The sequence below is a fragment of the Phyllobates terribilis genome, unplaced genomic scaffold, assembly GCF_046119375.1.
Source record: "Phyllobates terribilis strain yellow unplaced genomic scaffold, ASM4611937v1 Scaffold_2__4_contigs__length_985480577, whole genome shotgun sequence".
In the NCBI taxonomy this organism is placed as follows: Eukaryota; Metazoa; Chordata; class Amphibia; order Anura; family Dendrobatidae; genus Phyllobates; species Phyllobates terribilis.
This window is the reverse complement of record NW_027362762.1, coordinates 920,078,130-920,095,085: the sequence shown is the minus strand read 5'-3', so window position 1 is coordinate 920,095,085 and position 16,956 is coordinate 920,078,130. Positions and strand designations below refer to the sequence as shown.

At 47.0% G+C, this 16,956-nt stretch overlaps 1 protein-coding gene across 4 annotated transcripts in view; it reads left to right on the top strand.

Annotated features, from left to right (window-relative positions):
• APP (amyloid beta precursor protein) overlaps positions 1 to 16,956 on the top strand; it is a 248,504-nt gene that overhangs the window by 178,941 nt on the left and 52,607 nt on the right. For all 4 annotated transcript variants that reach the window (XM_073668274.1, XM_073668273.1, XM_073668283.1 and 1 more), the window contains exon 6: positions 14,265 to 14,467. In XM_073668274.1, the coding sequence (XP_073524375.1) occupies positions 14,265 to 14,467 (203 nt within the window). The remainder of the gene's footprint in view (positions 1 to 14,264; positions 14,468 to 16,956) is intronic.

Genomic DNA, 16,956 nt, shown 5'->3' with positions numbered 1-16,956 from the left:
CACTGACCTAAATCTTGGACTTGGGTTGGGCAAAGTGATCCTCTCAACTCTGCCCTATGTTTTCCCAACATACATTTGTTATAAGTGGGAAGTAAGAGACTGATCCAGCAGGTAAACGTCTGACTATATAAAGAAGGTAAAATCCGGTGCCACATGCGATAAATCCATTTATTCCAAAATTAAAAATCACAACATGTCCCTAGGAGGACATATCCTTGCAAGTGTATGCTGGACACTAATCCTTAAGCCTGGGATTCCTGTGAGTATCAGGTGATATGAGCTAATTATCTTTTTTCAAACGTCTGACTACACTGGGTTTGTTTGTAGTCTGTTACCATGGAGATGCATACATCTTTCTAGTAGCTGTAGACCGAAAACGGTAGGACATTTTTAATCAGGACTATTTACAAAATTGCTTTATTTTTCATTGTAGATGCATTGGAATTAAAAAAAAAAAAAAACACACCTTGGTTACAAAGGTGTACACGGCGTTCAAAATAGATCATTTAGTTCTGTGTCACCTTAAGTAAACCACAAGCAAGGTCAGGCAGCGGTGCTCAGAGCTCTCTACCTGTCGGAGGCAGTCAATCAGCAGCCCCTTGTTACAGCTGCCCGCTACAGTAGACTCCTGCTCATCTTTAGTGCATTGAATTCATGTCGTTTGACATCATTTGATCTCAGGTTTGCACTAGTGACAGCGTGGAGATAATTGGTTTCCCTTGCTGGGCTCCGGTTCTAAACACACACAAGTCCGAGAGAACGAGACAGGTCTGTGAACACTGCAGCTAATGGCGGACGAGAGGAATAAAGAAACTGATGAAGCAGCTTATCGCTTTGAAAAGCAATTGCCAGAATGCTGCGTCTGCAGCGGCGGACGGCACAGGGGTGTAAAGCTGTAACCGTTTGTGATGAACTAGCTCCGTACAGAAACAATGGCTCTAATCTGAGCTATAATGTCTGGGAAGTGGTGTCATCTGTTGGCCGAATATCCAGACGATGTTTGGTTTCATCTGTCGTTTAGCTTTAGATGCTCCTAAATATATTGTACAATTATTCCAATAATGTGTTTCGGTCTTTGCATCAGAATCAAAGACCAAGGGATTGTCCAAAATAAGAAAAAAAAGGCCTTTTTTTTTCTTAGAAATAGCGCCACACTTCTCTACTGGTGGCATTTGGAAGTGCAGCTTATCCCCACTCAAATTAATTTGAATATGCTGCATTTACCAGACAGTCATAGCCCACGGACAAGAATGATGTCTTTCCCCGGGGGTTAAAAAAAAAAAAAAAAAAAAAAAAAAGCAAAGTATTTTTTTTATAATCTCATTAATGTTCCCATCAGTGGGAGTCCAACATTTGAAAACCAAACAACAATACAAGAATCAATCCCGGTATCGAGAATAATGATGAAATGAAGCTTGCTAGCCAGATCAATAAGAGATGCCACGCTTAACGCCATATGCTTGTAGAATTACATCCCAAGGATTACGACCCAAGAAAAGTCATGGATGGAAAAGTTCAGAATGGCTTAGAATGGTATGGGATCATTTGAAGATCTGAGTATATTCTTTGCAGCATAGACAATAAATGTAAAAAAATTTTTAAAAATAAACCCTAGGCAATTAAGTCAGTTTAATGAGGATCGGGTATATTTATCAATACTGTCTAATTATCAGACAGGTGTAAACTTAGAGAATAATGAAATGGCTGTAATGGTGCTGTAGTACTGATTACATTGATCCCTCTGGTGAAGAAATCCGCTTTGTGGTTCTTGTGTAATCACCATTTGAAGTTTTCTACTAATTAGATTTCGGTGCACAAGGGCCGCACCGTGTACTGGGTCTTTTCCTCCCTGTCAGTGATTCCCCGGCCCCTCTGCTGCCCCCTAGTCTATGAATGACAGGTCACTGCTTAGATTTCAAGAAGAGAAGAGGCCAGGGAATCACAGACCGGAGGCAGGTGGAGGGGCCGGGGAATCACAGACCAGAGGCAGGCGGAGGGGCCGGGGAATCACAGACCAGAGGCAGGCGGAGGGGCCGGGGAATCACAGACCAGAGGCAGGCGGAGGGGCCGGCGAATCACAGACCAGAGGCAGGCGGAGGGGCCGGCGAATCACAGACCGGAGGCAGGCGGAGGGGCCGGGGAATCACAGACCAGAGGCAGGCGGAGGGGCCGGGGAATCACAGACCAGAGGCAGGCGGAGGGGCCGGCGAATCACAGACCGGAGGCAGGCGGAGGGGCCGGCGAATCACAGACCGGAGGCAGGCGGAGGGGTCGGGGAATCACAGACCGGAGGCAGGCGGAGGGGCCGGGGAATCGCAGGCGGAGGGGCCGGGGAATCACAAACCGGAGGCAGGCGGAGGGGCCGGGGAATCACAAACCGGAGGCAGGCGGAGGGGCCGGGGAATCACAGACCGGAGGCAGGCGGAGGGGCCGGGGAATCACAGACCGGAGGCAGGCGGAGGGGCCGGGGAATCACAGACCGGAGGCAGGCGGAGGGGCCGGGGAATCACAGACCGGAGGCAGGCGGACGGGCCGGTGAATCACAGACCGGAGGCAGGCGGAGGGGCAGGGGAATCACAGACCGGACGCAGGCGGAGGGGCCGGGGAATCACAGACCGGGAGAAGACCCAGTGCACGGTCTGGCTCCTGTGCACTGAAATCTAATTAGCAGAAAACTTCAAATGGTGATTACCAGAGGCAGGCGGAGGGGCCCAGGAAATCACAGACCGGAGGCAGGCGGAGGGGCCGGGGAATCACAGACCGGAGGCAGGCGGTGGGGCCGGGGAAATCACAGACCGGAGGCAGGCGGTGGGGCCGGGGAATCACAGACCAGAGGCAGGCGGTGGGGCCGGGGAATCACAGACCGGAGGCAGGCGGTGGGGCCGGGGAATCACAGACCGGAGGCAGGCGGTGGGGCCGGGGAATCACAGACCGGAGGCAGGCGGTGGGGCCGGGGAATCACAGACCGGAGGCAGGCGGTGGGGCCGGGGAATCACAGACCGGAGGCAGGCGGTGGGGCCGGGGAATCACAGACCGGAGGCAGGCGGAGGGGCCGGGGAATCACAGACCGGGAGAAGACCCAGTGCACGGTCTGGCCCCTGTGCACTGAAATCTAATTAGCAGAAAACTTAAAATGGTGATTACCAGAGGCAGGCGGAGGGGCCCAGGAAATCACAGACCGGAGGCAGGCGGAGGGGCCAGGGAATCACAGATCGGAGGCAGGCGGTGGGGCCGGGGAAATAACAGACCGGAGGCAGGCGGTGGGGCCGGGGAATCACAGACCAGAGGCAGGCGGTGGGGCCGGGGAATCACAGACCGGAGGCAGGCGGTGGGGCCGGGGAATCACAGACCGGAGGCAGGCGGAGGGGCCGGGGAATCACAGACCGGAGGCAGGCGGTGGGGCCGGGGAATCACAGACCGGAGGTAGGCGAAGGGGCCGGGGAATCACAGACCGGAGGGACCGGGGAATCACAGAACCGGAGGCAGGCGGAGGGGCCAGGGAATCACAGATCGGAGGCAGGCGGTGGGGCCGGGGAAATAACAGACCGGAGGCAGGCGGTGGGGCCGGGGAATCACAGACCAGAGGCAGGCGGTGGGGCCGGGGAATCACAGACCGGAGGCTGGCGGAGGGGCCGGAGAATCACAGACCGGAGGCTGGCGGAGGGGCCGGGGAATCACAGACCGGAGGCAGGCGGAGGGGCCGGGGAATCACAGACCGGAGGCAGGCGGAGGGGCCGGGGAATCACAGACCGGAGGCAGGCGGAGGGGCCGGGGAATCACAGACCGGAGGCAGGCGGAGGGGCCGGGGAATCACAGACCGGAGGCAGGCGGAGGGGCCGGGGAATCACAGACCGGAGGCAGGCGGAGGGGCCGGGGAATCACAGACCGGGAGAAGACCCAGTGCACGGTCTGGCTCCTGTGCCCTGAAATCTAATTAACAGAAAACTTCAAATGGTGATTACCAGAGGCAGGCGGAGGGGCCCAGGAAATCAGACCGGAGGCAGGCGGAGGGGCCGGGGAATCACAGACCGGAGGCAGGCGGTGGGGCCGGGGAAATCACAGACCGGAGGCAGGCGGTGGGGCCGGGGAAATCACAGACCGGAGGCAGGCGGTGGGGCCGGGGAATCACAGACCGGAGGCAGGCGGTGGGGCCGGGGAATCACAGACCGGAGGCAGGCGGTGGGGCTGGGGAATCACAGACCGGAGGCAGGCGGTGGGGCCGGGGAATCACAGACCGGAGGCAGGCGGTGGGGCCGGGGAATCACAGACCGGAGGCAGGCGGTGGGGCCGGGGAATCACAGACCGGAGGCAGGCGGAGGGGCCGGGGAATCACAGACCGGAGGCAGGTGGAGGGGCCGGGGAATCACAGACCGAGAGAAGACCCAGTGCACGGTCTGGCTCCTGTGCACTGAAATCTAATTAGCAGAAAACTTCAAATGGTGATTACCAGAGGCAGGCGGAGGGGCCCAGGAAATCACAGACCGGAGGCAGGCGGTGGGGCCGGGGAATCACAGACCGGAGGCAGGCGGTGGGGCCGGGGAATCACAGACCGGAGGCAGGCGGTGGGGCCGGGGAATCACAGACCGGAGGCAGGCGGTGGGGCCGGGGAATCACAGACCGGAGGCAGGCGGTGGGGCCGGGGAATCACAGACCGGAGGCAGGCGGTGGGGCCGGGGAATCACAGACCGGAGGCAGGCGGAGGGGCCGGGGAATCACAGACCGGGAGAAGACCCAGTGCACGGTCTGGCTCCTGTGCCCTGAAATCTAATTAGCAGAAAACTTCAAATGGTGATTACCAGAGGCAGGCGGAGGGGCCCAGGAAATCACAGACCGGAGGCAGGCGGTGGGGCCGGGGAATCACAGACCGGAGGCAGGCGGTGGGGCCGGGGAATCACAGACCGGAGGCAGGCGGTGGGGCCGGGGAATCACAGACCGGAGGCAGGCGGTGGGGCCGGGGAATCACAGACCGGAGGCAGGCGGTGGGGCCGGGGAATCACAGACCGGAGGTAGGCGGAGGGGCCGGGGAATCACAGACCGGAGGTAGGCGGAGGGGCCGGGGAATCACAGACCGGAGGGACCGGGGAATCACAGACCCGGAGGTAGGCGGAGGGGCCGGGGAATCACAGACCGGAGGCAGGCAGAGGGGCCGGGGAATCACAGACCGGAGGCTGGCGGAGGGGCCGGGGAATCACAGACCGGAGGTAGGCGGAGGAGCCGGGGAATCACAGACCGGAGGTAGGCGGAGGGGCCGGGGAATCACAGACCGGAGGTAGGCGGAGGGGCCGGGGAATCACAGACCGGAGGTAGGCGGAGGGGCCGGGGAATCACAGACCGGAGGTAGGCGGAGGGGCCGGGGAATCACAGACCGGAGGTAGGCGGAGGGGCCGGGGAATCACAGACTGGGAGAAGACCCAGTGCACGGTCCGGCCCCTGTGCACTGAAATCTAATTAGCAGAAAACTTCAAATGTGATTACAGAAGAACCACAAAGCAGATTTCTTCACCAAAAGTATCAATTTAATCAGTGTTAAAGCCCGTACCTAAACCCCAACGGAGATTGTGAGCCCAGCCCTTCCCTCCATCATCAGCCTTTGACCTCACAAATGCTCTTCTGAATGAAGGGGCAAACTTTCCCACAAGCACCCCCCAAAGCCTTATAGAAAGCTTTCTCAGAAGAGTGGAGGCTATTATAGCTGCAAAATGAGAAGCAAATACATATTACGCAGTCAGACGTCCGTATAGATCAGACCACAATGGTCGGACTGGCCAGCGGTTCTCCCGAGCCGAGCGTGACAGCCAGATAGAAATATATGAAGCATTTATGCTTGGGTAGGGAGAGCCGCCGGCCAGTCCAAACATTGCGGTCCAATCTCTGTACGATTTTATACGGCCGTCTGACCTCCCTAAATGTTTTACCTGATATCCAGTGTATGATATGTGTGATATTTGTTTCCGAGCGTCCTCTTCTCCTTAATGCCGGCTCTGCGGTTGTGTTGGATCACCAGTTCATTACTGCTCACAAATTGTTCTCCGGTCGAGTATTAAAGCAATCAGTTATGAGATAAGTATGTGCAGATACAAAGTCTTTCTGGGCTCTTTCTATTTTAATATAGTGAATTTAATACTGGAGATTAGGATTCTTCCTTCGTTTAGCAGCACAATGCTCTCTACATCTTAATTGAAAATACCGACTTCAAAAAACATTTAGATGCAAAAGAGCAAATTTCTTGCAGAGATGAATGTCTCCGATACGCCGTGCAGACAGCGGAGACAAAGACTCACTCAGTGAGTCAGGAAGGAGAGGTTTTTTTTTTTGTTTTTTTTAACGGTTCATTTCAGGTTTAAAATAATTTGTCATTGTTTTTAAAGGGGAAAGATAAATTAGACGAAGCCCTCCATCATTCTTCTGCTACAGTTCTTCCACAATAGTAGAATGAACGTGAAGGAAGCCACTTTGATTGATTCGTGTTGGAATTTACGGGTCATTAGCATATTCCAATAAAGCATGATGTTGAGCATTGTTATGATTTCTGTTTTGTGCTATGTCTCCTACAAGGTGCTGTGCTTGGTTTGCACAGTTGTTTTTTTGGTGACACACTCCCTTTAAAGAGTATTTCTAGGTCTTTAATAGTGATGACCTCTACTTAGGTCATCAATGTCATATCAGCGGTTTTCTGACATCCGGAACCCTAACCTATCAGCTGGATGAAGTGTCTGCGGCACATCTGTAGTGGTACGGCTCTGTGCTTGGATGGATGGATGGATGTATCTGTCACATCGGGTGCACCGCAGCCCATTCAGTGAGCGGATCGTTGGAGATGTTGGGCATCGGATCCCCAGCTATTATATATGAATGACGTAGCCTACGGCTAAGGTCACATCAGCGTATTTTCTCTCACCCGAGAGAATCGGGCTAATAATTATACTCTGATCATTGTCAGCATAGTATGATCAGAATGTGATCTAAATACCAGATGCAAATAGTGCTTGCTGCAATTATTTCCTTGGACAGACTCCGTCCAAGGAAATAATCGGAAGTCTGCATAGCCCCATAGATTAACATTGGTCCAAGTGCAATCTGAGGTTTTGTCGGATTTCATTCGGACCGAAAATATGGTCATCTTTAAATTTGAATGCCTGTATTTTGCGCAAAAAAAAACTTTTTGCTTTTATTATTTGGGGTTCATTAAGAATTTAGCACCATTCTCAATCCTCTGTTGACTGTCTAATTAGTTATTTAAGAAAATTAGATAACTTGTTTTGACGAGGAGTGTTGATAACTCTTTTATCTACCTTTTTCTGAGCTTACTTATGACCACATCAAAGTTTTCACAAACTTTTATAGTAGCCTAGAGCCTTCTTGACTGCTGGACTACTATCAACTTTCATAAATACTCGTCCTGGGAAGCCACCCTGCTCTTTCTGTCCTGGGCATTAAGGTTACCTAATGGATAGTGTTGGGAGTACTATGGGGTGGGGACATTCTCATCTTGCTTTAGAGTATGTACTATGGAGTGGGGAGGTTCTCCTCTTGCATTGGAGTATGTACTATGGGGTGGAGAGGTTCTCCTCTTGCTTTTGGAGTATGTACTATGTAGTGGGGAGATTCTCATCTTGCTTTGGAGAATGTACTATGGAGTGGGGAGGTTCTCCTCTTGCATTGGAGTATGTACTATGGAGTGGGGAGGTTCTCCTCTTGCTTTGTAGTATGTACTATGTAGTGGGGAGATTCTCATCTTGCTTTGGAGTATGTAGTGGGGAGATTCTCATCTTGCTTTGGAGAATGTACTATGGAGTGGGGAGGTTCTCCTCTTGCTTTGGAGAATGTACTATGTAGTGGGGAGATTCTCATCTTGCTTTGGAGTATGTACTATGTAGTGGGGAGATTCTCATCTTGCTTTGGAGAATGTACTATGGAGTGGGGAGGTTCTCATCTTGCTTTGGAGTATGTACTATGTAGTGGGGAGGTTCTCCTCTTGCTTTTGGAGTATGTACTATGGAGTGGAGAGGTTCTCCTCTTGCTTTGTAGTATGTACTATGTAGTGGGGAGATTCTCATCTTGCTTTGGAGAATGTACTATGTAGTGGGGAGATTCTCATCTTGCTTTGGAGTATGTACTATGTAGTGGGGAGGTTCTCCTCTTGCATTGGAGTATGTACTATGGAGTGGGGAGGTTCTCATCTTGCTTTTGGAGTATGTACTATGGAGTGGGGAGGTTCTCATCTTGCTTTAGAGTATGTACTATGTAGTGGGGAGGTTCTCCTCTTGTTTTGGAGTATGTACTATGGAGTGGGGAGGTTCTCATCTTGCTTTTGGAGTATGTACTATGGAGTGGGGAGGTTCTCATCTTGCTTTGGAGTATGTACTATGTAGTGGGGAGGTTCTCCTCTTGCTTTGTAGTATGTACTATGGAGTGGGGAGGTTCTCCTCTTGCTTTAGAGTATGTACTATGTAGTGGGGAGGTTGTCATCTTGCTTTGGAATTTCTTAGTCTGGAGTGGGGAGGTTCTCATCTTTCTTTGGAGTATGTACCATGGAGTGGGGAGGTTCTCCTCTTGCTTTGGAGACCGTACTATGGAGTGGGGAGGTTCTCATCTGGTTTTGGAGTGTGTACTAGGGTGTGGGGAGGTTCTCATCTTGCTTTATTTCCACATCAAGGTTGAACTGATCCTTGTGGTCATAATTCAGCTGAGTGGAGCCCAGAAAAAGATAAGAGTTACAAACTCGCTGTCAGGGCAAGCTCACTTTCGGATTCTCTGTTAACTCATTTAGCCAGGAATGAGCAGAGAAACAAAACAGCCAAATGGTGCAAAATGTGTAAAGAAACCCAATTGCAAAAATGGAAATGCACGGTCGACATCTCTCCCGACCATTGGTCTTCCGACTCCTTGATACACACTAGACAGTCAGCAGAACCTGTCGATATCGGCGTGTTCAGGCGACATTAGTCTAATATGTATGGGGCCCTTAGATGCATAGCATGTTCTTATCTGGATCCCCTTGTGGCAGTGATCCAAGGATTTGAGCTCTTAGACTAGTTCTTTTGAAGAATGGTCAATGGGTGAACTTATGCTTACACAAAGTAGAAAATTCAAATTGTTGGAACTGCAGTGTAAAGCATTGGGAAGGAACAGCCGCAGTCAGAACATTTGTCGAGATAGGTGGTAGATGTTGGATGTTTTTTGACACTCCTTACTCAATATACCTAAGAATTAGTGGTTATAACTGCGTCCTCCTGAAGTAGAGTCAACACTGAAGAAGGGTGACCACTAATTGTTGGCCAGAACTTAGTTTTTAAACCCATAATTAAAAAAAAACAACAACAGGCAACCACATGTCTGTTGTACCCGGCATAGAGGGGTCACCGATTGCACCTGTCAGCGACTCTGCTGCTCCACATCAACAGAGCAGCTCTTCTTCTTCCAGGCTGCGCTGTTGACAGGGTAACATAGTTTTTTAAGGTTGAAGGAAGACTAAGTCCATCTAGTCCAAAACATAGCCTAACTTGTTGATCCAGAGGAAGGCAAAAAAAAAACATGTGGCAAACACTAAGCTCCACATTGGGGAAAAAAATTCCTTCCCGACTCCATACGACAATCAGACTAGTTACCTGGATCAACGCCCTATCAAGGAATCTAGTATTTATAACCTGTAATATTATACTTTTCAAGAAAGGCATCCAGGCCCTTCTTAAATTTTAGCAGTGAATCACTCATTACAACATCATGCGGCAGAGAGTTCCATAGTCTCACTGCTCTTACAGTAAAGAATCCCCGTCTGTGATTATGATTAAACCTTCTTTCCTCCAGACGTAGGAGATGCCCCCTTGTCCCCGTCTCAGGCCTCAGAGTAAAAAGATCAGTAGAAAGGTCTTTGTACTGTCCCCTCATACATAGTAATAAGATCACCCCTAAGCCTTCTTTTCTTCTTTTTTCCACAGTAAATAACCCCAAGTGTAGTAACCTGTCTTGGTATTGCAGACCCCCCAGTCCTCTGATAACCTTGGCCGCTCTTCTCTGCACCCTCTCTAGTTCAGCTATGTCGTTCTTACACACCGGAGACCAGAACTGTACACAGTATTCTAAGTGTGGTCGCACTAATGATTTGTATAGAGGTAAAATTTTGTTCTCATGAGCATCTATGCCTCTTTTAATGCATCCCATTATTTTATTTGCCTTTGCAGCAGCAGCCTGACACTGGCCACTAAACGTGAGCTTGTCGTCCACCAATACACCCAGGTCTTTTTCAGTGACAGTTTTGCCCAGTGTTTTACAATTAAGCATATAATTATACATTTTATTTCCTCTGCCCAAGTGCATTACCTTACATTTATCCCCATTAAAGCTCATTTGCCATTTATCAGCCCAAGCTTCTAGTTTACATAGATCCTCTTGTAATATAAAATTGTCCTCCTCTGTATTGATTACCCTGCAGAGTTTAGTGTCATCTGCAAATATTGAAATATTACTCTGTATGCCCCCTACAAGGTCATTAATAAATATGTTAAAAAGAAGGGGGCCCAATACTGACCCCTGCGGTACCCCACTGTTAACTGAGACCCAGTCTGAGTGTTTTCCATTAATAACCACCCTTTGTTTCCTATCACTCAGCCAATTCTTAAACCACATATATATATTTTCCCCTATCCCCATTGTTCTCATTTTATGTATTAACCTTTTGTGTGGACTTTCTGCTTTATGTCAATTTTTGAGAATTCATGTCATGTACTTTTCCCCTCCTTCTTACCATTTTGTCATGGACATGGTTGCTTTGGAGCTACGGCGCTGCTTGCCCGCCAAGTGACATTACATATTTAAGAAGAATTTTGCTTCAAATGATCAGATTAAGCATTTAAATGGTTTTCACGACTTTTGTCAGGTAAAGCGACATGAATTTAAGACATCAAAGATTCTGAAAGTGACCCGCAGAATGCTCCTGTTATTATTTCAGTACCCCGCTGGGTACAAGCCATGCAATTAGTTACATCTCTGTTAGGCAAAGCTACAAATCCTGACCACAAGAAATAAAGCTCTCCAAAATAATTGCATGATTTCCCCGCATTCTGGAATAAGATTTTTTACAGCTCAGTCGCTTCAAGGAAGAATCCAGGGTCGGATTAGCCCACCAGAGAACTGGAGGGTCCTGCAGTCCAGACTTCGCACAGTAATAAGCCTCAAAGGTCCAGTAGATGACAACCTCATTCGGAGGTGACCTTGATGCCAATTAATCATCTCTAGGATGAATTTCATGCAGGATGATTCACAAATTACATGTCATATCTTATTTGTGATAACAAAAATTATAATGGAAGAACAAGTAGACATGTACATGGTCTGTATGCAAGCTCGGACTGGCCCATTGGAAAACAGGAGAATCCTCCGGTGGGCCCCCGTGCAGGAATGGGCTAGCCACTCCACCTATATGAGAAGTAGTTGGCACAATACATTTGTACAGATAAGGGCATCATCTCAACATTTATTTAACAAACTGCCCCGTTTATTATTATATAGAAATATAGGCAAATTTGTGAATGAGGTTAATGTGATATTTGCATGTAACTGAACAGTGGCCCACCAGAGTCAATGTTACCAGTGGGCCCTTAGCACCCCAGTCCGGCACTGTCTGATTTTGAATGATGGACCCTCAAAATCAGATCTGCTCGGCCCAAAGGACCCCAGTCCTGCACATCCTAAAAGGAAAAGTATTAACCCATTAGCACCTTGTGGTCTACTCTAGGCATTAATAATCTATGGCTCACACTACCTTATTGGTAAACGGTTGTAGGTGACTTTTCAAATATTGGGAAAAAATATTCAACTATTTCTTCGCGACGACTACACCGCAGTCTTGTTACCTGTAAGGAATTATTAGGGTCACGTAGCATTCCAGCAAATATTTCCATCTGTCCCTTGCCTTAAAGCTTCTCCTTTTTTTTCTACTGTATATTGTTCATCGTGTATACTAATAGATGGCTATAATGTTCCAAAGTGAAGGAAATTCTAATGAAGGAGCATAAATGACTCTTGACTAAACTTGTCTTCGCCAGTTAGCCATATGTTGACCATGGAAAGACCATTAGAGAACTACAAGTTGTGCATGTATGTATGTACAGTATATATCCAATAGAGTAAAGTTATCAATGTTAGAAGACCGAATCAGGGTGAGGACTTGATATATATTTCAGAGTGTAAAATATCATAACCAAATAAATTTGAGCCAGAGCACATTGGTGTAAGTGTAGGTGTGCATTCACACTGTAGCCATTTAACAAGCAGAACCTAAGGTAAAAACAGAATGTGCAAATACCCTGTAGTAAGTAAAGAGATAGTAATAGTACATATAAATAACACAAGGTACTTAGTTAACACTATTTTGATTAAAAAAAACGTAGAAGCCATCCCACCACGACAAGGTGACCCAATTGGGATGGGAGTATAAAAGGGCCCTCTGCTTCCGTGATCATTTTCTTGAAGTGTCTGGAAAGTGTTAGTGTGGCCAAGCCACGTCGTCTTGAAGAAACAGTCTCTTATGAGTGATATTCTACAACATTTTGATATTTTAGATATTGCACCTTTGTACGGCCTGATAATCTGACGTCCTAGTTTTTGAAGGAACATTTGTTCCCAATCTTTGCTCAAGCAAGCATGGCAGCAATAAACCAACGAATAAACAAATGCTTCTTCGACGGCTGATCACTTTCAAAGGATGAGCTGCTGACAATAATTGTCCCTTTACAGTTTGAACTGGCCGCTGCGGTCGAGCGATGCCGGAAACTAGTTGGACAGGCGGGTCCCCGTTGGCTTCTTCCCACCCTCTGCACTGGAGTGACAGGTCTCTCCCTGCGTGCGTGTCTAGGGAGAGACCTATCACTCAAGGGCAGCAGGCAAGAAGAAGCTGCTCGGTACTGAGCCGCTCTAGAGACTAGTCGGACAGGCGGATCCTCGACAGCTTCTCCCAACCTGCTGCCCTGGAATGATAGGCCTCTTCCTATACAGGCATGTAGGGAGAGACCTGTCACTCCAGGGCAGTGGGTGGGGAGAAGTTGCCAAGGACCCGCCTGTCGCACTAGTCTCCAGCGTCTCGGTCCCCGGCTGCTATTAAACTATGTTTTTCTCTGAAGCACCATAGCGTTTCAAAGATAAACATATATGGCTGGAATCATGCAGCCACTGTCTGATTGCTGCCTGTTGATTTGGAGGCAAGTATCAGCTGTTAGGTTCCCTTTCAGTAGGATCCCCCCTAGCAATGTAATATAATATGAGGACTTCTGATATTGACCTGAAACGCTTATAGACCAGCTGGATTTTCCTCAATCACTTACTACCAATCCCAAGGAGAGCGATCCTATTCCCAATGGATGGAGAAATGAGCAACATGGTGGATACCCAAATACAATTTAATGTCACCTTGAAGTGCTCTAGAAGATATTCAGTAGAAAAACCCCTTTAAGACTAGCATGGCCAGTTGTATGGATGTAAAACAGTCTTCTTTCTATAATCTCTCTGCCTCCTCCCGGAGCTCTGCTGTTAATCTTGTTGAGGTGTGATAATCCTCTCATATGTGACCTTCTAGGAAGGGGATTTGGTGACGACATAGTCGGAGCGTGAAAATTTGAATATATTGAAGATGCCGCATAAATATTAGCAGCCACGAGATCCTAGGAATGCCTGAGCCATGTCCTTCAGACTCACTATGTAGAAAATGACTTTTTGCTGTTCACGGCCCTAATAGCTTTTCAAAACTGGTAGTATTGGGAGCAGTCGGCACGGTCCTACCTCTTCTTTACCATGTGTGTTCCTACTTACGGTAAGGTTGGCTGTTTGTTTCTCATGATATCAACGGCATTACCCTCAAATTTTTACATGGTTAATATGGGAGTCAGTCCCCGAGTTACTTTTGTTGAAAAGAAACTGTTCTAAAAGGAGAATGTTGACTCTTCGAACTGGAGGCTTCGTTGGGTACCATTGTATAACAAGCTGAAGGTGAGCCCCATCACCTTTTTGGTTAAAAAAAAAAAATCCCAAAATTTCTTATACTTGAGGAATAACTGGCATAATAACCAATAATGCCATTGCATGACATGAAAACCTTCCCTGTCAATCGGATGTCTAGAATGCTGATTACAGCACGAGCGGAGTGTTCTGTATCGGTGGAAGGCTGTGACCTCACGGATCTTCACCAATGGGTAGTAGGTTGAAAATCTTTAGATTTTTATGCTTGATCGCTTCCTAAGATACAAAGTGAAAGTTTGTAAATTATTTTTCAGTGATGACAAAGCTCTTCAAGGACGTCAAGAAGAGGAGGAAGAGGTCGTAGAAGTGGAGGAAGAAGAGGTTGATGACGATGAAGATGATGGAGAAGATATGGAGGAGGAACCTGAAGAACCCTTTGAGGAAGCCACTGAGAGAACAACGAGCATCGCCACAACCACTACTACAACTACAGAATCCGTAGAAGAAGTTGTCAGAGGTAATTACACTACTCATGTCCCACTATTTTCTTTTTAAAAGTTCTTTGGCCCGAATTTAGATGTCCATATACAGGATGTCTGGACCAGCTGCAGGTCTCCTCACCAAAGTCAACAGCCTCTTATATGCCTTTTGAGGTTGTTAAATTCTGGTCAAGAAACTGGCAGCTTGTCCCTACCTGAATCAGCTTTCGACCTTAACGAGGTCTTTGTTCAACTCACTTCAGGTCATATTTTAGGACAAATACTTTAGAAGAACACAGTATTTTAAGACGAAGTAAAATTCTGATAATCCACCGTTCTTAGATGCCCACTCATCCAATAGGGCTAACTTGAAAATTAAAGGGATGATAGAGGAATTTGAAGAAGTTTCCCATGGTCAGCAATTGTTATAAAATAATACATAGACCGATACTCAATTAATCCCCTTCTACTCCAGCTCCTCCATTCTGGTATTCCCCACCAATACTGTAGTGATGATGTCACATCTGTTGGGTCATGTGATCTCTGGAGCCAGTGATTGGTGTGACATCATTGCTGCAGGACCAGAGGGGATCACTGGAGAGGCGAAACTGGGGAAAGAAGGGGGACTGAACATGTTAATATTATTAAACAAAATGAATGCACTTATAATGATGGTCTTTAGTGGACCAGTTATTGGATACCACAATGGGGAGGCCTAGTCCACCAACATGAATATGCATGTACAGCAGGGGCACCAGCATTCGTTGTCTTGGGACAAATGTTCCCAACTGATGGAGATCGGAGTACCCCTTTAAGTTATAGACTGCAGAGGTGGCCGGTTTCCTAGACAAGGAGTGATCACTTGCAAACTCTTTGCTGTAGAGCGTGCTTCATTGATGAGTATTGCTTGATAGCGCTATTAAAAACAAGCGCCGCTCCATTTCAGAGATATTCACATTTGTTTCTGCTGGAGTGCACTATGTGAAATCTCTTCTTGCAGACCAACTAGATGTTTCTCCAGTCTTCTCTGGGGGTGTGCGTTTTCACCCCTCCCAGACGCTGCGAATCACAGGTCAGCAGCTGATTTAGCAGCCTTACACACTGCTGAGCTGTCATGGGCAGCATCTCCGAAGGGGTACAAAAGTTCAGGTCCGCCAAGAAGACTGTGAAGAAATGCCAAGCTGGATTGCAAGCCAAGATTTCACATAGTGCGCTCCAGAAGAAACATATGTGAATATCTCTGCAATAGAACGACACAGCGCAAAACGGAAAAAAACGACTGACTCAGGGAAACTCAGGGATTTTTACAAGACATCTAAGTCAAATTTTATGAGCAAGCGACAGGCGCTCTTTAATCATAAGTTGTGCATTGCCTTCCGCCTTAGCGTCAAGCTCCTGGACCGCAAGCACAAAAATAACTATAAAACTATGTGACTGCAATGATATAATATATGGAGCACTTTTCCCTTATACCTGTATAATAGTGAGTGTTATTAAAACTCTTATAAGAAGTTATGTCCGGGGAGCAATAACAAAACATCATATTCCTGGAAAAAAAAAAACATCTCATCCTAGGTATTGCGCTTTTTTTATGCTTTCAGTTTATAACAAACATCATATTTTATGTTAGTTTTATGAACAATTAAAGTTTATGACTGGTATTTTATTTTTATTTTATAGTTTTTATTTTTTTAACAGATTTATTTATCGCTTGATTATAGTATTACTGACGCATGAACGCTTCTGCAAATGCATTACATCCGATTTGATGGTTATGTCATGAAACTGAATGTGAATTATTGTTACTTTTACCATTCTCTATGGAGATTTATGACTCGTGATTTATATGGCTTACATGGTGAAAAATCATTTATTTTCCTCTTATCCTTTTTTTGTATACATATGATGCAAGATATGGGGAAATTCTTAGCTTTAGAGCAATGTAATGCTAGAAACTGTCAAGAGTCTTATTGCAAATATCCCCTAGTTTTTTGTTATTTTTTTCCTTTTTTTTATTTTTTTTTTATTGGAAACACATTTTTTGGGCTGTCTCGTGGCTTTAATATTCCTCCAAATGCCCCTGTGTAGGCTTACAGTTAAAGCCGATCTGTAACTAGATTTGACAATCTAAACTGTATACATTATTAAATAGAATTCTTGGACCAGATGGGGCTGATATGTTGACTTTGAAAATATATGCCAGACTTTACTGTGCAATCTTTTTCAAAGTTTCCCTATCTAATATTAAAAATACATAAAAGAATAGGTGACCAAGAGTTTGTAACTTTTTTTTTTTTTAATCTGTCTCTGTCTGAACTCCTCTTTATGATCACATCAAAGATCAGCTCAACTTTCATCTAGTCGTAAATCAGCTGAGAGGAGCTGAAAACAAAGACAGATAAGGGTTATGATCTCCCCATCTGTGTGAGCTCACTGATGCATTCTTAGTTAACTTATTTTGCAGGAAAAAAATGAGTGGTGGACTATGGAAAGCAAGCGTTGCAAAATTTTTAATGGCATCCAATTG